Genomic DNA, 23,093 nt, shown 5'->3' with positions numbered 1-23,093 from the left:
TGCACCGCAACGAAGAGTAGCTCCTGCTCGCAGCAACTAGAGAAGGCCCGCACGCAACAATGAAGACCCAACGCAGCCAAAAATAAATAAATTAATAAATTAAAAAATAAATAAATAAAAAGGGATATGACTACAGATACGAAAATTTTACAAGTAAGAACATCCATGTACAATTTGATGGCAGTAAATTTGAAAAGCTGTGGATGGTTTATGAAGAAGATATAAATGATCAGAATTGACCTTGGAGGGACTTCCATGGTGACGCAGTGGATAAGACTCCGAGCTCCCAATGCAGGGGGCCCAGGTTCAATCCCTGGTTAGGGGACTGGATCCCACATGCATGCCGCTACTGAGAGTTTGCATGCCGTAGCTAAGGAGACTGCCTGCCACAACTAAGACCCGGTGCAACTAAATAAATAAATAAAATAGAATTGAACTTGGAGGAAGAAAACTTGTACAGACCAGCAACTTTAGATGAAATGGAGAAGGTAGTCAAGATTTATCTTTTTTTATTTTTTATTTTTTTTTTAGTAATTCTGTTTTAAAATTATTTATTTATTTATTTACGGCTGTGTTGGGTCTTCGTTGCGCACAGGCTTTCTCTAGTTGTGGCAAGTGGGGGCTACTCTTTGTTGTGGTGCATGGGCTTCTCATTGCGATGGCTTCTCTTGTTGCGGAGCACGGGCTCTAGAGGTGTGGGCTTCAGTAGTTGTGACATGCAGACTCAGTAGTTGTGGCTCGTGGACTCTAGAGCGCAGGCTCAGTAGTTGTGGTGCATGGGCTTAGTTGCTCCATGGCATATGGGATCTTCCCGGACCAGGACTCGAACCCGTGTCGCTTGCGTTGGCAGGCGGATTCTTAACCACTGTGCCACCAGGGAAGTCCCAAGATTTATCATTTTAGAAAGGCACTGGCGTGAGTTAGATCAGACTTTCATGGAACAGATACTTACTGTGTTAAATGTAACAACCATTCACTAACAAAATTACTGTGCACCTGCTGTGTACCAGACATTGCGATGGTGGTGGGGAGTATAATGGTGAACAAAAACAGACACGGCTCCTTCCTGCCAGGAAGTAGTAAAGGCACAAGTTAATCCAAGACCCATCTGAATAATGTAAGATTACAGCTGTAGGAAGGACTGTAAAAGGGAGGCATGTTTTGCTCTGAGACGTGGGTCAGAGGTCAGGGGCAGCTCTTCTAAGATGGGGATGACTGATGTGAATGGTCCAGGGGAGCAGGAGTGGGCGAGGGGAGGAGGATTAGGGTGATCAGTCCAGAGGGGGGTGGGAACTGTGCTCAGAGGCTTTGTGGGTTGGGGGAAGCCCAGGGCTCTGAAGAACCTGGAAGGGCCTGGTATGCTTGCGGTGCGTGTGGGGAGTGGGGGTGATGGGGGCAGGGGAGGGAGGGGCACAGTAAGGACCCAGTCATGCTGCGTTAAAAGTTATGATCTGTATCTTGTAGGCAGTAGGAATCCTCTGAAGGGTTTTAAGTGGGTGTGTCTTGATCAGATTTGGGTTTCCAGAAGATCCCTTTGAAGACTTGGAAACACCCATGTCCACAGAGGGGCTGGAAAATAACTGCATTGAGTCTGCTGCACCTGTAGCACTCACTCTGCAGCTGTAAACAGGAGTGAAGGTGACGACAACCTGCTGTGAAGCATCTTTAGGATATGGTAAGTGCGAAAAGGAAGGCTCAGAGCTGAGAAGAGCACGCACTTTGATCTGAGAGAGGTGTCTAAATATTTGCTTATGATAAAAAAGCTTAAACCCCAGGCTAGTTAAAATGGGGTTCCTTATTGGAGAGGGAGGGGACAGGGTTATAGATGAGGTTTCTAAACGTGTCTTCTATAGTGAAAGTAAATCAAAAGGAGCGGGGAGGACTACCTAAAAATTAAAGCAAAATGAGTCAAAAGAACCTAACTAGGGCTCCCTTGCCTCCTTGCTTCCAAGATGGCCAAGAAAAGAAGGAAAAATGGTCATGCCAAAAGGGGCCGAGGCCACGTGCAGCCTTTGGCTGCACCAGCTGTGCCCAGTGCATGCCCAAGAATAAGCCCATTAAGAAGTTCATCGTTTGGAACATAGTAGAGGCCGAAGCCATCAGGGACTTTTCCGAAGCAAGTGTTTTCGACACCTGTGTGCTTCCCAAGCTATATGCGAAAGTACGTTACTGTGTGAGCACAACATGGTAGTCGAGAATGGTTCTCGGGAAGCCGGAAGGATGGGACACTCCCACCCTGACTTAGACCTGCGGGTGCTGCCCCATGGCCTCCACCAAAGCCCAAGTAAGGAGCTAAGTCCTTAAAGACTGAAGAAATACTATTCTCTGAAAACACAATAACATGGAAAGTATACTTTAAAAAAAAAAAGAAAAGAGGACTTCCCTGGTGGTCCAGTGGTTAAGAATCTGCCTGCCAATGCAGGGGACACGGGTTCGATCTCTGGTCTGGGAAGATCCCACATGTCCCGGAGCAACTAAGCCCGTGCACCACAACTACTGAAACTTGTGCACCTAGACCCCGTGCTCTGCAGCAAGGGAAACCACCACAATGAGAAGCACGCGAGCCACAACGAACGAAGAGTAGCTCCTGCTCGCCGCAACTAGAGAACTAGAGAAAGCCCACACGCAGCAACAAAGATCCAGCACAGCCAAAAAAAAAAAAAAAAACAAGAACCTAACTAGGAATTGAATTGGTGGCTTAAGTACACGGAGAATTATTATTTCCAGTGACTTCAAAACAAATTGGATTGTACATCTATCCTAGTGGGATAAATCCTAAAGACAAAGGAACTACAAAGAAATCTTAAACAATTTTTAGTACTTGTATTGTTAGTAGTAATATTCATGTTATTTTTGAAACTATATATATATATATATATATATATATATACACACATACACACATATATAAAATGATAAATGTCATTATGTTACTGTCATTTGGAAATTATTTTCAGGGTAAGAAAAGAGATATACAAATATTAATTTGAAGTAAAGTAAATACCCTGTAATCCCAGATTTGAATTGGAGGTATCAGTGTTAATTTGTTTTTAAAAAATTTTTATGAGAAAACATTTCTTATCCCTGTCCATTGGAAAGGCTAGAAACAGTGACCAACCAGTAGCAATGAGCACACAGCGCCTAGATTGTGGTTTCTACGTATCATTTCCCATTGGAATCAAAGCCCCTTGGATCAGTGGCAAAGTCTGGGTTTGGCACAGAAAATAAACAATATGAGCCTGGAGTATCTCGCTTTACCTGAAAGCAAGAAAGCTATCAAGAATTACTAGAGTGTGTTAAAAGCTGTAGGAGGTAACTGAAGGGGCTTACATTGGAAAAAGATGGGATAATTTGGAACATCAGAAAATATATACATATATAAAAAAGCTGTACTTATTTTTTACATGTTTAAACCCGTGAATCACAGCCTCACTGGTCCCTATTCAGGAACGCTAGGGAATCAGCACGTTACTCTGAAAATTGATACCAGAGGGAAAGCAGCAAGCCTTAAGAAATCCCATCACTGGGGCTGCAGTGTGGAGAATGGACTTGGGGGTCGGGTGGGGTTGGGAAGAGTGGCCATGGGAGAGAGGTCCGGAGGCATTACTGGGAGCTCAGGGAATGGAGGTGTGATGGTTGGTGATTGTTTCTGTAAGCTTAGTTGTTGAATCAACACCAGATGGCTCTTCTCCAAAGTGAAATTCTGGAAAATAAACTTTACGGTTGTATTGGGGTCTTCATCGCCCAGCATTTCAACTCTTACATGCTCACGGGTAGTATCGTTACCATGTGCTGGCAACATACGGTGGCTGCATCATGTATTTCTCATACATGTTGATCGAGCAGGAAGGAGGAGTTCCTTTCCTTTTCAGTAATTGTTACGATATTTTGGTTTAGGGTTGCGTTGGGTCTTCGTTGCTGCGCGCAGGCTTTCTCTAGTTGCGGCGAGTGGGGGCTGCTCTTTGTTGCAGTGCGTGGGCTTCTCATTGTGGTGGCTTCTCTTGTTGCGGAGCACGGGCTCTAGGCGCGCGGGCTTCAGTAGTTGTGGCACGCGGGCTTCAGTAGTTGTGGTGCACAGGCTTAGTTGCTCCGCAGCATGTGGGATCTTTCCGGACCAGGGCTCGAACCCGTGTCCCCTGCATTGGCAGGCGGATTCTTAACCACTGCGCCACCAGGGAAGTCCCTGGACCATCAAACTTAATAAAGGGTGTAGGAGAGGACCCCACGCTCTTGGTCCTAGAGAGCTGTCTCTTCTCCCCACATTAATACCCAAATACTTTTTCAACATTGTTATAAAGTTGTTTCTTGACAGCAGGGACTGTGTTTGGTTTGCTGCTCCATCCCCAGCATTTAGAACAGAGCTTGGCCCAGAGAAGACTTTCAGTAAACATTTGTGGATTGAAAGGCACAGTTACGTGTACAGCAGATTGTGTGCCCTGCTTTTCCACTTGACAGCACCCATGAGCCTTTTTCCTTGGACTTAACCTTCATGTTCGTGATTGATGGTCGGAACCGTCATGGATTTCACCATTCCCCTATGCATGACGTGTAGGTTCTGTTTCTCTTTTCCATCAATGTGGATAAGAAACATTATTTGCCTCTGACTTTCTTGCCATGAGATTTTTTTTTTTTTTTTTTAACAAATGACTTCATTCTTTTTTTAAAAATTTACTTATTTTATTTTTGGCTGTGTTGGGTCTTCGTTGCTGCACGCGGGCTTTCTCTAGTTGTGGTGAGCAGGGGCTACTCTTCGTTGCGGTGTGCGGGTTTCTCATCGCGGTGGCTTCTCTTGTTGAGGAGCACAGGCTCTAGGCGTGCAGGCTTCAGTAGTTGTGGCTCACGGGCTGTAGAGCACAGGCTCAGCAGTTGTGGCGCACGGGCTCAGTTGCTCCGCTTGCCATGAGTTTTTAATGCCCTTTGAAATGAGGCTTTTGAGCTCTTCTCTTTTGAGAAGAGATTATTTGAGGTTATTTTAAAATCAACCTTTATTAAGGCTACAAAGCTACAGGCCTGTTTTTTTTCTCTATGCTTTTATGTTAGAATTTGTAGATTTCATTTTTCTCTTTATAAGTTTAGTAAATTTTGATCTTTCACCCATAAGACAGCCTTTGATCAACTCAAGATGATCAGACTACATGTACCATTTTTAATGATCAGTCCCATATACAACTTAAATCTCCTTATGCATTTTGAACCCTAGTTTTAAGTTTAGTAGATACACTTTTCGTTTTAAGCACCTTAAATATGTGACCAAATAAATAAAACCTTCTCAGCAGATCTAGTAACTTAAAATTACACATGTAGTGAATCTCAAGTTCTCAAACTTTCCAAACCTTCTACCAGGAAGTGACGTTCATGGGATGAGGAACTTGGTTTTGTTCACTGCTGTACCCTCAGGACCTAGAATAGTCCCTGGCAGTCAGTAAACTTGCATAAATGAAGAAATGTTTACAATCTTAGTAAATTTCTTGTGCCTTTTCACTAAAAAAGAAATGTGTAAAATCAGTAACTCAGTTATACTTTTAAATTGGAATCAAGGCTAAAACCTAAGATTAATTTGCCAAATTTTCTTGCGTACTGCAAACAACTTAAATGTCAAATATATAGATTATTCTGAAGCTAAACACAAAAATATTAAAATCTAAATCTCCCACAGGGCTTAGAGACACCACTAAGGCAGTAAGGAAGTCATCTCAGGCGAATGGGGCTTCTCATCTGGGGGACCGCGTGGGCTGGGATGAGGGGAGCTGGGGTGCTGCTGACCTGGGGCGCCCTCCGCCCTCTGACCCGCATGCTGCACCTCCTCTTCCTGTCTCTGCGGACTGAGCCAACCTGGACCTTCCCGGACTCGCCATCTGCTCTGAGCAGGAAGGCCTTCTCCACCTGGTGGGACTCAGCCAGTCTGTCTACCTCTGGTTCTTCCCTGATTTGTCAGTTGTCCTGGACTAGAATGCTTAGAAATATTAAAATGCCTGCCTGTTAGATTTGGCTCACATTTCATTTTTTTGTCTGCCTTTCAGGTCGCAACACTAACGCTGTCTTCTTAGCTGAGTTTGAGAAGAGTGTAACTTTTTTTTATGGGTAACTGTACATATGGTCAAATCGCCTTCCAAACCAGTTACACGGTTTGTGAGACCTAGGATTCCTTCAGGGTGCCGGCTTTCGCTTCATCTTTGCTAGCAAAGTGGCGCACTGTTGTTTTAAAGTTAATAATTGCTAGCTGAGAAAGGATGTATAGTTTTAAATTTTGTATTTCTTTAATTACTTTTAGTTTTAACGTTTCTGTACATGAAGATTGGAAAGTTGTGTTTTCTTCATTTGTGTTAGTCTGGCTGGAACTCTTGAAAGGGTACCAAAGTGACAGTTTCCATAAATGTGTTCTTTTTTAACTGGATGAAACTTGTAGAAATAAAATGGAGAAAAACCGTGTCTCACCCTTAAACACCATGGTATTGTAAGTCTGTTGGGTTGGCAGTTCTTTTACTTGGATTTTAGAGCCTCGCGTGACGTTAAGAAGTGAGGACAGTTGGAGGAAAGGGAACCCGTGTGCACTGTTGGTGGGGATGTGAAGTGGTGCAGCCACTATGGAGAACAGTATGGAGGGTCCTCCAAAAACTAAATATAGAGCTACCATATGATCCTGCAATCCCACTCCTGGGCGTGTATCCGGAGGAAATGAAAACACTAATTTAAATGTCCACAGCAGCACTGTTTCCAGTAGCGAAGAAATGGAAGCAACCGAGGTGTCCATCAGCACGTGAATGGATAAAGATGTGGTATATATTTACACAATGGAGTACAACTCAGCCATAAAAAAAGAGTGAAATCCTGCCATTTGCAACAACATGGAGGGACTTGGGGCGTGTTATGTAAGTGAAATAAGTCAGAGAAAGGCAAATACTGTATGTTTCCCTTATATGTGGAATCTAAGAAATAAACTAGTGACTATAACAAAACAGAAACAGACTCAGAAATATAGAGAACAAACTAGTGGTTACCAGTGGGGAGAGGGAAAGGGCAGGTAGGGGTAGGGGATTATGAGACATAAACTACTAGGTATAAAATAAATAAGATACAAGGATATATTTTACAGCACAGGGAATATAGCCAATATTTTTTAATAATTGTAAATGGAGTATAACCTTTAAAAAAAGAAGTGAAACACTGTTGTTGAGTTTGAATATAATAGAAGCTTACTTTTCTATGTAATGGGGGAGAGAATTAGGGATTAATTGATTGTTCAGAAATCTCAGGTTAACCTTGGTTTTCATATAATGCCTAAAAGAAGAGTTTTTGCTAAACGAAGATGAGCCTGCTGACCTTTCACCCTTGGGTTGGATGCTTTATTTCCCAGTTAATGGTAGGTTTCCCTTAGTCACCCAGATTCTGCCTTGGGCCTGCCTTGGCCAGGGATGGGAGGGCCTGCAGCTGAGTAGCTGAGGTTGCCAGAGGCCTGGACCAGGGCACACGCTTCCTCCCAAGCCCAAAGCGGCTCTGCGGGATGACCCTGTGAATTCTGCTGGGGGCTGTTTGCCTGCCCGCTTGCAGGTGCCAGGCAGTGTTTCTGCCCCAACACGGAGGATCATTTTGCTGCAGCCTGGAATTGAGCACCTGAGGACTTTGCAGATAGATGGCTGCCGGCGGGCCTGGGCCACCCTTTCAAGCGGACAGCGCCATCTGCTGGCAGCTTCTTCCGGGCGCCTTCGGTGTCCTGCGGCAGTGGGACCTTGGCACTCTGTCCCCATCTTTTTACTCAACAAAATGTTAGTCATATGGAGTTGCCTTTTTTTTTTTTTTTTCCACTTCCTTGCGTGGTGTTCCATTGTAGAGAGAGCATGTATTTTCAAAGCTTTTGACGCAAATTTCAAAATTTTTCCTTTAGAACAGTTGTACCAAGTTATGTCAGATACTGAAGTTTTAACCAGGTTGGTAGAGAGAAGGACTACACATCTATATGTTTTTAAAATGAAACGTTGACTTGTCCCCAATATTTATTATGGGCATTTGGAAAGCCCCCAGAGTTGGAAGAGTGATCTGCCACTGCCTAGATCCGGCAGCTGCGGGCTCGGCCGCAGTGTCGTCTCGTGGGGCGGCCCGGCGGAGGCTGGAAAGTAACCGTGGAGAATTGGTCCCCAGCCGAGACCCACTTGGCTGCGGCTCTGCCTTCTCGGTCTAGGCCCTTCCGGGACCTCCGCTGTGCATTTTGTTCAGGTCAGCTGTTGGGAAGCCGCTGTCAGGCAGACGCCTGTAGGCGAGCAGCTCGGGCTCCTCCCGGCGCTGGGCTCAGGACCGGCTGGCTCCCGGTGTCCTCGGCCTGTCTCGGCACCACTCCAGTCTGCTTCGGATTCACACAGGTTCACGTGGCCATCCCCTCGGCGCCTCTCAGGGCCTCCCCTCCCCCTCTCGGCAGGACACGCCTCTCGAGACCCCTAACGTGATTACCCCTGTAAAGACCCTGTTTCTAAGTGAGACCCCACTTGCAGGGCCTGGGGGTTAGGACCTGGGCTATCTTGGCGGACACGTTTACACGTCTGCACGTGCTGGCCACGCCCTGACGACTACCGGGCTTGTACTGGTGGCCCAGGCTCGCTCGTTCAGAATTCCCTCGTGGGTGCCGAGAAGCGCCTGAAACCTTCAGCGTCCCATCTCTTGCTCTCTCCTCCCAGGCCGCAGAAGCCGCTGCCCACCGTCGGCTCCACCTCGGGACATGCGGCTCTGCTCTGCCGGTGGCTCAGGTGGGAACTGCCGAACCTCCCCGGACCCACCCCCCCCCCCAATCCCGGGCCATCGGCACGCCCTGTGCGCCCGTCGGGCCCCATCCACACGGCCTCCGCCCTCCTCGGCCCTACAGCCCCTCACCCGCCCTGCCCACCGTCAGAGGGGCCGTCCTGAGCCGGGAGCCTCAGTGCCCTTCTGGTCAGACCTTCCTGGGGCTTCCGTCCCCCCCACCCCCGCAAGAAGGCGCACAGTCTTCACGTGGCCCATGAGTGGGTGTGACCTGCTCCCGTGTCCCCCACTGCCCCCCAACTCTGCCGTCCCGCTGCACACGGCTCCGCTGTCCTCCTGCCTGCGGGGGGCACGGGCGGTATCCCCAGCTGGTTTCTCTCGTCTCATTTACCTGTGTGCGTGGTGACAGGTGAACGACAGCGTTCCCACCTTTGCGTCGCGTGCAGATGTGAGCCGATGCCCGGCAGAGCCTCCCTGAGCTCACCTGTGTCCTTCCTGCCTGAGGTCGGCCTCCCCGGGCTCAGTGTCAGTGCACCTGCCCCGTCACGCAGCCGTGTGACCCGCCAGCTGCGCGCTCACCCTCTGTCGTGTCACCCGGCCCGAGCGCCCCTAACCCCTCCGTGTGCTGCCTGGACTTCCTCTTATTTGTGGCCCCGGGAAAGCCCCAGGGCCCAGGACAGTGTCCCACACGTGTAGACATTACTAGGTGTTTGCTGGGTGAGTGAAGGAATAAACCCAAATGCCTGAAGACGTGATAACGCGTCCGGGCCCGGGGCAAGTACAAACACGCAATCGCCAGGCAGGTGCGGGGATGCTGAGTGGGATTTGGCTGATACCGTAGTGTGAAGGATGGTTTTTACTCTCCGTGTGAAGATGTGTGTTCAAAAAGGTACACGGGTGCTGTGGAATAAGGGGACGAGAAATGCTCTGAGATATTAACCGATGCTTCTCTGCTTTTGTCTTCCCAGACACCGTTTGCTTTTGACTCAAGATGATTTGATGCTGTATGAAGAACTCGCTCACCATGATGGCTACACAGGCGTTGACCATAGACAGCTATCAAGACGGGCAACAAGTGAGCGCCGGCGCTCCGTTCCACATCCTAAGCAGTCAGCCGACCTAGTACTGAAACACGAACAGTGCCGCGTGTGTTCACAAGCTGGTTTCCGTGAGGGTGCAGGTTCAGTGTGGAGCGTTTGGTGCATTTATTATATCTTGGTGCTCAGAAAGATTAGCTGTAGAATTGTTCAAGTTATTTCCTAAATGACACCGAGATTGCCAGTAATTTTGACCCCCCTGAGTCATAGTTTCTTGGGAATTTACCTTTCTAACGTCAGTGTTGGCAAGTATCGTTGCTCTTAAAGGCTGTGGTGATAATCATAGACTCCCGTGTTGCCCAGTTTGCTGGCCTGGGCGGGAGCTGTGCGGTTTCGTTCCCCTGCATGTGGGTGGCAGAGGGGACCGTCCGACGGCACGTGGGGTGCAGCTGCGGTGCTGTCTGTATGTCTCCTGCCCCTGCAGGAGACAGTCATGATGCCCGGCTCCCTGCTCAAGGGTTTAGGGATCCCCCCCCTCCGCCCCAAGCCTGGGGCGCCTCGCCCACCTGTCACTCCCCACTTGGTGAGACTCAGGGGGTGTGTAGGACCTGGGCTGTGACCCTGTCCCCTTCCCAAGTCGGGTCTTTCCTTGATGGACAGTTTTGTTCCATTCCTGGGATGTTTCCTGTTGCAGTGATTTTGGTTTTGTTGATTTAAAAAAATGTTTTAAGTGTTTTTGCTTCTTAGAGGTAGGGAATTGTATTTCAGGCTGCTCTCTTCACCAGGAAGTCCTCTGATATTTCCAAGAGATTTTGTTTCTCAAATGCACATCTAAGGATGTCCCCGCTGTCCCTGGGCCCTGCGGTGGCTCCTCGTGGACTCCCTGCCTGGAGGGCCCTATGACCTCACAGGCTCTCGCCTCTGCCTGCCCCGGGGCCCTGGCTCTGCTCGCCCCTTGGCTCTGCTCCGCTCTGTCCTGCAGGTCTTTGCTTCTCCCTGCTTTCTGCGAGGACCCCCCACTGGCCCTGGTTACCCCCACGGCCCGCTCCCCACCTGCCAGCCGCTTCCCGGTCCCTTCCTCTGATCTTTGTTCTCCATCCGTGGCAGTGATCACCTTCCGACACAGCCTGTTACGTGTCCGTCTCCCTCCCGCTGGTCCCTGCCCTGATGCAGGGAGTCCAGGGCAGGGCTGGGCGCAGCGGGGAAAAGGCCTCGCTTGTAACGGCTCAGCACTCCCCGGGACGTGGAGAACCGCTTGTGAGCATTCCTTTCAGTAAGCATTTGATCTTCTACAGTACAGACAGACCGCGTTTACTTAGCCGGTCCTCTGAGCTTGAACATTTAGATTCCTCTTTTTTCACGATCATTTTTTTTAAATCCTGAAATAAATCCTTTAAGGCTTTTTTTTTTATAATACTGTCAGACTTCTCTCCAGAAGGACTGTGTTTGATTGGGCTTTAGTCAGTCGCTTTTGGTTTTTTTTTTTGCATTGGGTGTGGGGCGAGCAGGGTCTACTTTTCATTGCGGTGCGCGGGCTTCTCATTGCGGTGGCTTCTCTTGTTGTGGAGCACGGGCTCTAGGTGCACAGGCTTCAGTAGTTGCAGCACGCGGGCTCAGTAGTTGCAATGCGTGGGCTCAGTAGTTGCGGCACGTGGGCTCTAGGCGCACGGGCTTCAGTAGTTGTGGCACGCGGGCTCAGTAGTTGTGGCTCGTGGGCTCAGTAGTTGTGGCGCACAGGCTTAGTTGCTCTGCGGCATGTGGGATCTTTCTGGACCAGGACTCGAACCCGTGTCTCCTACGTTGGCAGGCGGATTCCTAACCACTGCACACCAGGGAAGTCCCACTCAGTAGTTGTGGTACACAGGTTGTTTATTTTTTTAAGGGAGAAGCAATTCCCAAGTATACTGTTCCATCTAAAGGCAGCAGAATGGAAGTAACCTGCTCACTCTGGCCTGTTGGAGAGTTGAGAACAGGGCCCGAGCCCGGACCTGCAGGGCTGCTCTCTCGGCTGCAGCCCCGAGCACCAGGCTGGGTTCCTGGCAGGATGCAGGCTCTCCCATCTCCGTGGATGAGCTCCCCCACCCCCCACCCCGCCACAGGTTCCCCAACAGGCTGCTTCCTTGAGGGGCGGGGGGTGGCAGTTGCGGGCGGGGCAGGTGGATCCCAGATACCCCAGTCCTGAAGAAGCCGAGGAGGGCGGTGATCTGCTCAGGGATAACGAGAAGTTTACTGTGGCGATTTTGTTTTATTTGTAAACTGAATTCTTTATGTTGAAGGATTTAAATACTTTTCCCCTAAGTTACCAACAACACAGCCAGTTTAAAGCAATTTCAGTGGTAATATCTTTAAGGCTTCCTCTTACGTTTAACACTTTCTTTAAACACAGCTAGTCTTTGCTTTCTGGATGCAGTGACTTTCCTTAACATTTTTTAAAAAATTTTATTTATTATTTTCGGTTGCTTTGGGTCTTCATTGTGGTGTGTGGGCATCCCATTGCGGTGACTTCTCTTGTTGCGGAGCACGGGCTCTAGGCGCGCAGGCTTCAGTAGTTGCAGCATGCTTCAGTAGTTGCAGCATGCGGGCCCTAGAGTGCGCGGGCTTCAGTAGTTGTGGCTTGTGGGCTCTAGGGTGTGCGGGCTTCAGTAGTTGTGGCACGTGGGCTCAGTAGTTGTGGCTCGTGGGCTCTAGAGCGCAGGCTCAGTAGTTGTGGTGCACGGGCTTAGTTGCTCCGCGGCATGTGGGATCTTCCCAGACCAGGGCTTGAACCCGTGTCCCCTGCATTGGCAGGCAGATTCTTAACCACTGTGCCACCAGGGAAGTCCCCGTAACATTTTTATAGCTTGTGTATTCCTGAGTTTAAGGATAGGTAAGGGAGAATGTCAGCCCTGTCACAAATATGGAGCATCTTGGGTTTGAGTTGTTTTTGTGACAAGATAAGAGAGCTTGGATTATTTGTTTATTCTTCTCTTCCTGCAACGTTACTCAGTGTGAGGACAGATAACAAGGAGAGGCAAACGAGAAAGACTGCATGTGTACCAGTTCCCTTCAGGGATATAGAGTTATTACGGTTTTGAAAATCATAAGCATTTCACAGATATCGGTCCTCTCAATTTTTAAATGTTTTGGAAATTTGACCTTTGTTTTAGCTATTTAGAAGCACATTAAGTTCAAAGGAGTTTGTTGGTAGTATTCTTTACGTATTATTGCCTGTCACATAACTGTCTTGCAGTTTACCATTCCACTGCATTTCTGTTTGAGAATAGAATACAGTAAGTCCCCTGCATACGAACGTGTTCCTTTCCAACAGCGAGTTTGTCCAATTTGTTCATAAGTCCAACAAAGTTAGCCTAGGTATCCAACTAACACAATTGGCTATATAGTACTGTACTGTAATAGGTTTATAATCCGTTCACATCTTTGAAAGTTCACAACTGGAAGGTTCGTACATAGGGGACTTACTGTACTTGGTAGCAGCTTATTTTCTTTTTAGTAACAAAAGTTCTCTTCCTCCTTTCACAGATGCAAGTAGTAACAGAGTTAAAAACGGAGCAAGACCCCACCTGCTCTGAACCAGATGTGGAAGGAGTGAGCCCTCCCCCTGTGGGGTCCCAGACCCCGATGGACGCAGACAAGCAGGCCATTTATAGGTAGCAATGAGATGTGAAGCGTGTGGGTGTTCAGAGGTGTAAAGAGAATGGAAAATCTGGTTAAATGGAACGTGAGCTATTAGCCAGGCAGAGTAGTGAGGCATGATGTGATAACTACTGGAGTGAAAGTTTTCTCAGATTACAATGTTATTCCTAATATCTTTTTAAAAAAGTTTTGGAATGTAAATCTACATTTTAGTCAACCTTACAAAAAGCAATCTTCAGACCCAGATAGTTGTACTGGAGAATTCTACCAAAAAGAAGGAAAAGCAGTAAGTCGACACAGTCTCTTCCAGAAAATAGAAGAAGAGGGAATGTTTCTGAACTCATTTTATGAATTGAACATCACTCTGATACTAAAGCCAGACAAAGACAATATAAAAAAAAAAAACAACTAAAGACTAGTATACCTCATGAACTTTGGCATAAAAATCATTCATAAAATATTAACAAATAAAATCCAGTAACATATAGAGAGAAGAATATTTAGTGACCAAATGGAGCTTATCCCAGTAATATGAGACTGGTTCACCATTCAGAGATCAACCAATGAGACCCACAACGTGATCATATCAAGTGATGCCTAAAAGCATTTGAGAGAAGTCAACATCCAGTTATGATTAAAAACTGTCAGTGAAGCAGTAATAGAGGGGGACTTTCTTAGCCTGATGTAGGGAAACTACAAAAGAACCCTGCAGCTCGCATCATACTTAACGGCGGAAGACGGAATGTTTTCCCCCAAGTTTGGGGATAAGGCAGAGGTGTCCACCCTGGCTCCTCCTGTTCAGCTCTGTAATGGACGTTTAGCCAGTTCACTGAGGCAAGACAAAGAAAGAAAAGGCATATCAGGTTAGCAAGGAAGAAATAAAGCTGGCTTTTTGCTCAACTGACATGATTGTCCACATATAGAAAATCCCAAAGAGTGTACCAAAGAACTTCCAGAACTAAATAAGTGAGTTTAATTAGGTCACAGGTTGCAAGGGCAACACACAGAAACAGTCCTATTTCTCTACCAGTAATGTACATTAGAAACTGAAATTAAAAAGAAAATACCACTTTTGAGAGCTCCAAAAAATTTTAGGTATAACTCTAATAAAGCACATACAGAACCTTTATGTTGAAAACTATAAAATGCCAATGGAAGCAGTCAAAGGAAACCTAAATAAAGGGCATACCATGTTCATGGATTGGAAGACTCAACATAGTAAAGATGTCATTTCTCCTAAAATTGCTCTATAGCAATTACAATTAAAGTTGTAGCAGGATATTTCTGTACATATAGACAAGTTATTTCTAAATTTTATATGGAAGTCAAAATAACTAGACCAGCTAAAACAATTTTGAAAAGAAGAATAAAGTTGGAAGAATCAGTCTACCTGATTTTCTCAGTGGAGAAAAGGTGGAGTTTCCAACAAATTGTCCAAGTTGGAACAATTGGACATCAACATGCAGAGAGAAGATCCTTGACCTAATCTCACATCCTTTACAAAAATCTACTCAAAATGGAGTATGGATCTAAAAGTAAAATTTAAAACTGTCCAACTGGTGTTAACCATACAGTGAAATATTATGCAGCCATAAAAAAGAATGAAGTACTGTTACATGTTACAACACTGATGAGCCTAGGAAACATCACGCTAAGTGAAAGAAGCCAGACACCAAAGGTCACATAGTATATGACTCCATTTATATGAAATGTCTAGAATTGGCAAATCTGTAGAGACAGAAAGTAGATTAGTGGTGGCCTGGTGCTGGGGTTTGGTGGAAAATGGAGAGTGCTAATAGTTACAGGGTTTCTTTGGGGGATGAATATATTATAAAATCGACTGTGGTGATGGTTGCACAACTCTGTGACTATACTAAAATCCGTTGCATTATAAACTGTAAATAGATGAATTGTGTGACATGTGAATTATATCTCAGCAAAGCTGTTATATAAAACATTGCATATGTACATACTAAAACATTTTCATGAAAGTGTAGAACACATATTTTAAAATTTTTCCCCCCAGGCATCCACTATTTCCATTATTAGCTTTGTTGTTTGAAAAATGTGAACAATCTACACAGGGCTCGGAAGGCACAACTTCTGCCAGTTTTGATGTGGACATTGAGAACTTTGTAAGGAAGCAAGAGAAGGAAGGAAAGCCCTTCTTTTGTGAAGATCCAGAAACTGACAATTTAGTAAGTAAAATACATATTTTTAATTTTTATTTCTTCTAAATTTAATCTGTTCGATAAATTTTAAATTTCTAATTAGAACTTCAGATTGTTTGTGGCTCTGCCGAAGGGGAGAACTGTACAATTCATGAGATAATTTTCCGTGTGTGACTTGAATGTCGCCAGGTCTCCAGCCTTCTCTGTTGACCCCTTCCTGTAATAATCCAACAGGATGGCTTGAGCCTGCATCCTGAGTGGGCTGGGGGTTCAGTCCCTCCCGGATGTTCAGGAAGGTCCACTGGGGTCAGCGTGCCCTGTGTCTTGCTTTCTGGGAACGTGTCTGGGCCCAGCTTCAGGTGTTGGCTCTTCCCTGATCGTGGACCACAACTTTGTTCTCCAAGACAGCTCTGTCTGGAGGCTGGAACTGGTGGTGGGTGACAGACTGTGTGACGACTCGGAGTGGCCTGTGAGCACAGAGCAGGGATGTGAGTGTGGAGCAGGGACGGGCCTATCAAGGGTCCGACACCCCTCACGGCCTCCCTTAGGCTTTCTGTCTGAAGCCAGCCTGGCTCACGCGGATGCCCCCCTCCCAGGTCCAGTGCTCCAAAACCCTGGGTTCTCTGTGCTTCCCGAAAGCAATGGAGAGTTCCTTCGGCTGACATCACTGCTGTGCCGAGGGGAGCGGCATCCTTCAGCACCGGGCAGCCCTGGCAGCCTGTGTCTGGGGCTGGATTCCCACTAGAGTTGGCCAGCTCTCAGACCAGAACCTTAGGCCCCTCATCAGCAGGAAAGGGTCTTTGGAAAACTTTTCCCTGAATAAATTGCCTTGGTCTTAGGTGTTATTGTTTTTAATTTTTCATTAATATTCAACCCTTACAGCCAAATAGATTCTATAGGTGAGTTGTCTGACTTTGAGTCTGTCTCCTCATCTTCGAAGTGGGACCAGCAGCACCTGCCTTTTGGGGATGAGGGCCAGATGCTCTCTCTGCCTCTGCATCTCCGTTATGCGGCCATCAGCGGGGAGGGAACGGGGGTAGCCAGCGTGCGCCAGGCCGGCAGGGGCCAGGGCTCTCCTGCCTGGTGCCCTAGCACAGGACCTAGCAGAGCCGGATACTTGGTCATTCTCACTACTGACTGGCTGACTGGTTCATTCCACAGAGATGTGTAAACTGTCACCACCAAGGTCACGGGCAAGGAGCTGACTCTTAGGTCGTTCGTTCACAGGAAGTGGTGTTTACGGTAATGGTTCATCACTAGTGTCAGTTATCTACTGCTGGGAGACGAATTACCCCCAAATTTAGTGACTTTGTATAAAACTGAAGAACTTTTAGAAAAATTGTAAGAGAAAATCTTTAGGATCTGGGGCTAATCTAGGGGCAGGCAGAGTTCTTAGACTTGATGCCAAAAGCAGAATCCATTAAAGGCAGAGTGGGTAAGTTGAACTTCTTCAAAATGAAGAACCACCCGGGAGGTGCGTACGGATTCATCCCCATTTACAGATGAAGGAGGAGGAGCAGGGCGAGGGTGAGTCGCTAGGCGAGGCCCAGGTCGAGGCCCGGCTGGCTTCCGGAGCTGTGACCGCCTCTGTCCCTGCACACCAGATGGAGCCGAAACACCAAGCCACAGGTCAGCGGGGCTGGAATGCTTGGTGGTTCTGCATAACATGTGGTGTCTTTCTCCTCCTGTTACTGGCGGTACAGGTGGCCTTGGCTGGCTCATAACCAAGCTGAGTCATAGCCAAGCTCCTCACCAAGGAGAGTCGTGTGGTGATAATGATAACTTACAGTCATGCTCCCTTTTTCTGGTCTGAAAGTCTTCATTTTCTTGCTTCTAGATGGTAAAAGCAATCCAGGTTCTGCGTATTCATCTTCTTGAGCTGGAAAAGGTTAATGAACTCTGCAAAGATTTCTGCAGTCGCTATATTGCTTGTCTAAAAACGAAAATGAACAGTGAAACTCTCCTGAGTGGGGAACCTGGCAGCCCGTACTCCCCTGTCCAGTCGCAGGTATTTACGGCGGGCCCTGTGCTCCTGCTTGTCACTGCAGGATTGGCGAGGGTGAAACGTGCTGATGTCTGAGGCCAGCAGCCCTTTTAGGATCGTGGGGCTGTCCTCGGCTGTTCTGCTCTGAGGATCCTCTAGGTCTCTGAACGTGGCCTGTGCTGGGAATGTGTTCCCTCAGGCCAGAGAGAGCCCACCTGGGCTTCGTGCCGTGAAAAACGGAGGCTTCACTCTGTGTCCTGGACCCTGGAGCCCATGTTTCTGGAGGCCAGAGTATCAGTCATTTCTTTCTAATTCTTTTTTTTTTTAAATGAATTTTTAAGATTGTGGTAAAATACACAAAACACAAAACTTACCATTTTAACCATTTTAAAGTGCACAGCTTAGTGGCATTAAGCACATTCACATTGTTGTGCAACCATCACCACCATCCTTTCCAGAATTTTCTCACCTTCCCAAACTGAGACCCTGTCCCCATGAAACACTGACTCCTCATTCTCCCTCCCCCTCCCCCCCAGCCCCTGGCCCCCGGCCCCCACTATCCTGCTTTCTGTCTCTGTGACCTTGACTAATCTAGGTACCTTATGTAAGGGCGGTCATACCATATTTGTCCTTTTGTGTTTGGCTTGTTTTACCTAGCATAATGTCCGCAAGTTCATCCATGTTGAAGCACTGTAATATTTAGCCGTTCTGAAGGTGTGTAGTGACATTTCATTGTGGTTGTAATTCGCATTTCCCTGATGGCAGTGATGTTGACCATCTTTTCATGTGCTTATTTCCCATCTGTATATTCTCTTTGGTAGAATGTCTGCTCGTGTCTTTTGTCCATTTTCTAATTGGATTTTTAAAAAATTGTTGACCTTTGAGAGTATTCTAGATGCAAGTCCTCCATTGGATATATGGTTTGCCAATATTTTCTCCAAGTCTCTAGCATATCTTTCCATCCTCTTAACAGGGTCTTTTGTAGAGCAAACCTTTTTCATTTTGATAAAATCCCATTTATCAAATTTCCTTTTATGAGTCATACTTTCAGTGTCAAGTCTAAGAACTCTTTGCCTAGCCCTAGGTCCCAAAGATTTTTCTCTTATTTTTTTCCTAAAAATTTTATATTTTACATTTAAATCCATGGCCCATTTTCAGGTTTGTTTTTTTTTGCCTATGTTCGTCCATTTGCTCCAGCACCATTTGTTGAAAGGGCTGTCCTTCCTCTGTGGAACTGCCTTTGCACTATTGTCAAAAACTAGTTGGGCATATTTGTAGGCCCTGTTGCTATGTTCTCTGTTCTGTCCCATTGATCTGTGTATCTAGACCGTATAGTCTTGATTCCTATGGCTATATAAGTCTCAAAATTGGGTAGACTGATTACTCCTACTTTATTATTTTTCAAGATTATTTTAGTTATTCTAGTTCCGTAGTCTTTCCACATGAATTTTAGAATAATCTTGTCTATATCTGCAAAAAAATGTTACTGAGGTTTTGACAGGAGTTGCGTTAAACCTGTGTGTCATCTTGGGGAGAGTTGACACTTTTACTGTGTTGACTCTCCCAGCCCACAGTCGTGGCACTGTCTCCACTAATTTACTCTTCTGTGATTTCTTTCATCAGTGTTTTCTCGCTTTTGACATAAAATTCCTGCACACGTGGTATTAGAATTATACCTAAGTATTTCACTCTTTTGCACAATCGTAAATTGTATTATATTTTTAACTTCAGAGTCCATGCCAATATGTAGAAATCTAGTTGATTTTTGTATCTTTATCTTGTATTCTGGGACCTGGCTGAACTTCCTTATTAGTCCTAGGAGATCCTTTTTGTAGATTCTTTAGGATTTTCTACCTGTTTAGTCTTGTCATCTGCAAATAGGGACAGTTCTGTTTTTTCCCTTCTGATCTATATACTTTGTTTCCTTTTCTTGCCTTATTGCTCTGGCTAGAACATCCAGTACTATCTTGAATGGGATTGAGGGGACATCTTTGCCTTCTTCCCAGTCTCAGGGGGAATAGTGGTAGGTTTTTTTTTTTCTAGATGCTCTTTATCAGGTTGAGTAAGTTCCCTTCTATTCCTATTTTTCTGAGAGTTTTTATTATGCTGAATTTTGACAAATGCTTTCCTGCATAGATTGATATGTGATTTTTCTTCTTTCATCTACTAATATGGTAGATTTACAATACTTGATTTTTTTTGAATATTGAGCAAGCTTTGCATTCCTGAAATAAACTCCACTTGGCCCTGGCACATAATTCTTTTTGTATAGATTCCTGAATTCTGTTTACTAATATTTTGTTAAGCATTTTTTTGTCTATATTGAGGGATAGTCATCTGTAGTTATCTTTTTTGGTACAGTCTTTGGCTAGGTTTGGTATCAGGATAGTATAAGCTTCATAAAATGAATTGGAGAATGTGTTCCCTCCTCTTCTGTTTTCTGGAAGAAATATGTAGAATTGGTTAATTGTGTTAATTCTTCTTTAAATGCTTGATAGAATTCTCCAGCGACACTACCTAGACCTGGAGATTTCTTTTTTGGAAGTTTTATAATTACTAATTCAGTTTCCTTATTAGTTATAGGGCTATTCAGATTATCTGTTTCATGTTGGATTTTGTCTAAGATGTCAAATTTATGTGTGTCGAGTTGTTTACAGTAGTATTCCTTTTTCATCTTTTGATATCTTCAGGGTCTGTAGTGATCTACCCTGTTTCATTCCTGATATCGGTAACTTGTTTTTCTCTCTCTTTTTTTTTTTCTGTCCGTCTTACTAGAGGTTTGTCACTGTATTGATCTTTGCAAAGAACCAGCTCTTATTTCATTGATTTTTCTGTTTTTCTATTTTCAATTTCATTGATTTCTGCTTTAATCTTTATTATTTCCTTCCTTCTGCTTGCTTTGGTTTCATTTTGCTCCTCTTTTTCTAAGTTCTTGATGTGGGAGCTTAGAATACTGATTTGGATTGCTTAATTTTTATTCTGACCAAGTTTATATAGCAAACTTTATATAGACCTACCGAAGCTTATACATGCAAATGGATGTGATAGCCCACAGAGTAATTGTCTTTGAAGGGTATCTACTTAGGCTATTTAACCGCTCAGATATCTGGGTGCCTGCTGTGTGCCAGAGCCTGTGCTGGATGCCAGGTGCAGAGGTCTGTCCCTCGCCAACTCCCAGTCCAGCCACCACAGGAAATGGATAAAGTGGCCCATTTGGATCTGACTTCAGATGGGTAGATTCTCCGACATGGTGTTTACAGACGTTTGCACGGAGCCTGCAGTAGGCCAGGCTCAGACCCAGCACCCCACAGGCATGGACACTGGGGCCTCCGGTGTGCTCTGTGCTGTGGGAAGGGCAGGTACAGGCTGTGCCCCCGGGGTGACTCCCCAGCCTGTGGCATCATCGTTTGAATAGCTCATCCTGTCCAGGAGGCTTTGGTTCTTGGAAAACTCTGAGCCAAGTTGAATGGAGAAGGTGTGTGACTCGGATCAGGTAATTTTAGTCTTCCTAGTTATACCTCCAGGGCTGTAGGGTGTGTTTAGTATGCTGATGAGGTGAAAGATAATCTTTTAGAAGCTAAATTGAAACTAATATCTCAGTATTGATCATACCATATTTAACATTCAGTCAGTTTGGCATCTCTCGCTTCCAGTTGTGTCTGTAACGCATGCCTTACGAAGGCTGTCCTCTGATGATGCCCTTTGCCTCAAGCATCTTTCCTTTACTGATGGTGCCATTATGCCACGTGTTTTGGAGTTTTAAACATGAGTTTTCTGTTTTCTGATAACATAACCCGTTTGCTGTGTGTTTATGACTTACAGCAGATTCAAAGCGCCATCACAGGCACTCTCAGCCCCCAAGGAATTGTGGTGCCAGCATCCGCTCTGCAACAGGGGAATGTCACCATGGCAACAGTGGCAGGTATGACAACAGAAAAAGGGACACTTTCCTTGAGCTTTTGCAGAAAGAAGTCCTTTATGTTAGAATGAAGAAGTGCATAAACATGGTTTCTAATTAATGCCAGTTCCTGATACAGGAGTGTCAACGTCTAGAGCTCTTTGAATGCCTGGTTCTTGTTCATTCTCAGTAACAAATATTTTATACAAATTGTGTTTCCCTCTCAAAAAATATTGGCAGGAAAGGTTTTATACGGGAGTTGAAAACATATAGCAAAAACCAACAGAAATTTTCAAATAACATAGTTTTTTTAATTGTGCTCTTAGCAGCACCTGGAAAATCTTAAGTAACGTCATTAATCGATGATAAGCAAATGAAAATGCAGCCTTAGTGTTAGTATTACTTGTTTTGGATGCACCAGGGAACTCTAGAATCTGTCCTCTTCCTGTGATGGTTTTTCTTATACGTTGCACATACAGAACCATCATGAAAATGGAATGGGCACAGGAGGGGGGGAAATTGAACGAAAACCCTCCACATAATCACACAAAGGGAAACCTCCGCAGGAAGATGAAAGCACGTTGGATGAAAAAAATAACTAGAATAAAAATATTTGTTATCTAACACCTTTGGCCAAGTCCTTTAATATGTGCCAGGAAATGGAGGTGAACAAAGGAGGGGACTCACAGACTGCCCCCCCAGCCGCCCCGCCCTGCGCTGTCTCAGGAGGAGCCATGGCTGCCCGCCCCGCCCCGCCCCGCCGCCGAAGTGAAAAGTCAACTAGCAAAGTGCTGTTGACCGTTCGAAATGATTTTCAAAGCTCATAAGCTACAGATTTTGTCCTTTCGGCGAGCACGCCGAGAAGAGCGGTCATAATCCTTGGGACTGGGGAGTGATTCAGCTTTTCGTGTCCCTTTCTAGGGGGCACAGTCTATCAGCCGGTCACGGTCGTCACTCCCCAAGGCCAGGTAGTGACGCAGGCGCTGTCGCCCGGCACGATCCGGATCCAGAACTCCCAGGTGCGTGAGCTGGCCCCGCGGGGTGCTTGGGGGCGTGTCGGCACAGGTGCGGGGGCACAGGCGGCCCGGGCTCCAGCCGTCCCCTCGGCGTGAAGGCCATTCGGGCGGTCTCCAGTTAACCTGAATGTCGGTGTCGTGCGTCTTCTTCACGGTTCATCTTCCGCATTGTTGCAGAGTTCAGAGAAGCCTAAGGAAGGAGGAAGAGGTCCCCCAGGATCCCTCCCCGTGAGGGGCCACTGCTGTCCCATCTAACGTGGGGCCGTGTGGTTGTCTCCACTTCAGGAGGGCGGAGGCTGTGTAGACGCACCCTGCCCGGACCCCCGGAAGTTCACCCCGCCCCAGGCCTCCAGCTGAGGGGGCGGGCTTGGGCCGGCAGAAGCGCCAGCGCTGGCAGTGCCGTGACGTGCCCCAACCTGGGGGTCGTCTTACCCTCTCTGTGCCTTTGTGGTAACGTGAGTCCAGTCCCCTCTACGTTCTAGGGATATACGCACACATTTTTTTATTTTGTACACTTAGCCAGGTTTAAATCGGAAGCAGTGTTTTCGCCATCAGTTCTTATTTAAGACCATTGATTCGTCCTTTATGTTAGTTCTTTGTCTTCGGCCTGCACAGATGCTTTGTACA

The 23,093-nt window shown here is 46.2% G+C and overlaps 1 protein-coding gene across 8 annotated transcripts in view; it reads left to right on the top strand.

The window, feature by feature from the left end:
• PKNOX1 (PBX/knotted 1 homeobox 1) overlaps positions 1-23,093 on the top strand; it is a 46,245-nt gene that overhangs the window by 6,679 nt on the left and 16,473 nt on the right. For 2 of the 8 annotated variants that reach the window (XM_082393064.1, XM_082393063.1), the window contains exons 2-8: positions 8,667-8,735; positions 9,696-9,802; positions 13,284-13,411; positions 15,424-15,595; positions 17,406-17,576; positions 21,375-21,474; positions 22,372-22,469. In XM_082393064.1, the coding sequence (XP_082249190.1) occupies positions 9,734-9,802; positions 13,284-13,411; positions 15,424-15,595; positions 17,406-17,576; positions 21,375-21,474; positions 22,372-22,469 (738 nt within the window). In that variant the 5' untranslated portion in view covers positions 8,667-8,735; positions 9,696-9,733. Of the gene's footprint in view, positions 1-1,464; positions 1,676-1,952; positions 6,870-7,375; positions 7,764-8,666; positions 8,736-9,695; positions 9,803-10,871; positions 11,038-13,283; positions 13,412-15,423; positions 15,596-17,405; positions 17,577-21,374; positions 21,475-22,371; positions 22,470-23,093 lie in introns of those variants that run through there. The other 6 variants (XM_082393062.1, XM_082393060.1, XM_082393061.1 and 3 more) reach the window with 6 other exon arrangements.

The sequence above is a fragment of the Balaenoptera borealis genome, assembly GCF_965194805.1.
Source record: "Balaenoptera borealis genome assembly, chromosome: 5".
NCBI lineage: Eukaryota > Metazoa > Chordata > Mammalia > Artiodactyla > Balaenopteridae > Balaenoptera > Balaenoptera borealis.
This window is presented reverse-complemented; position numbering and strand designations above follow the sequence as displayed.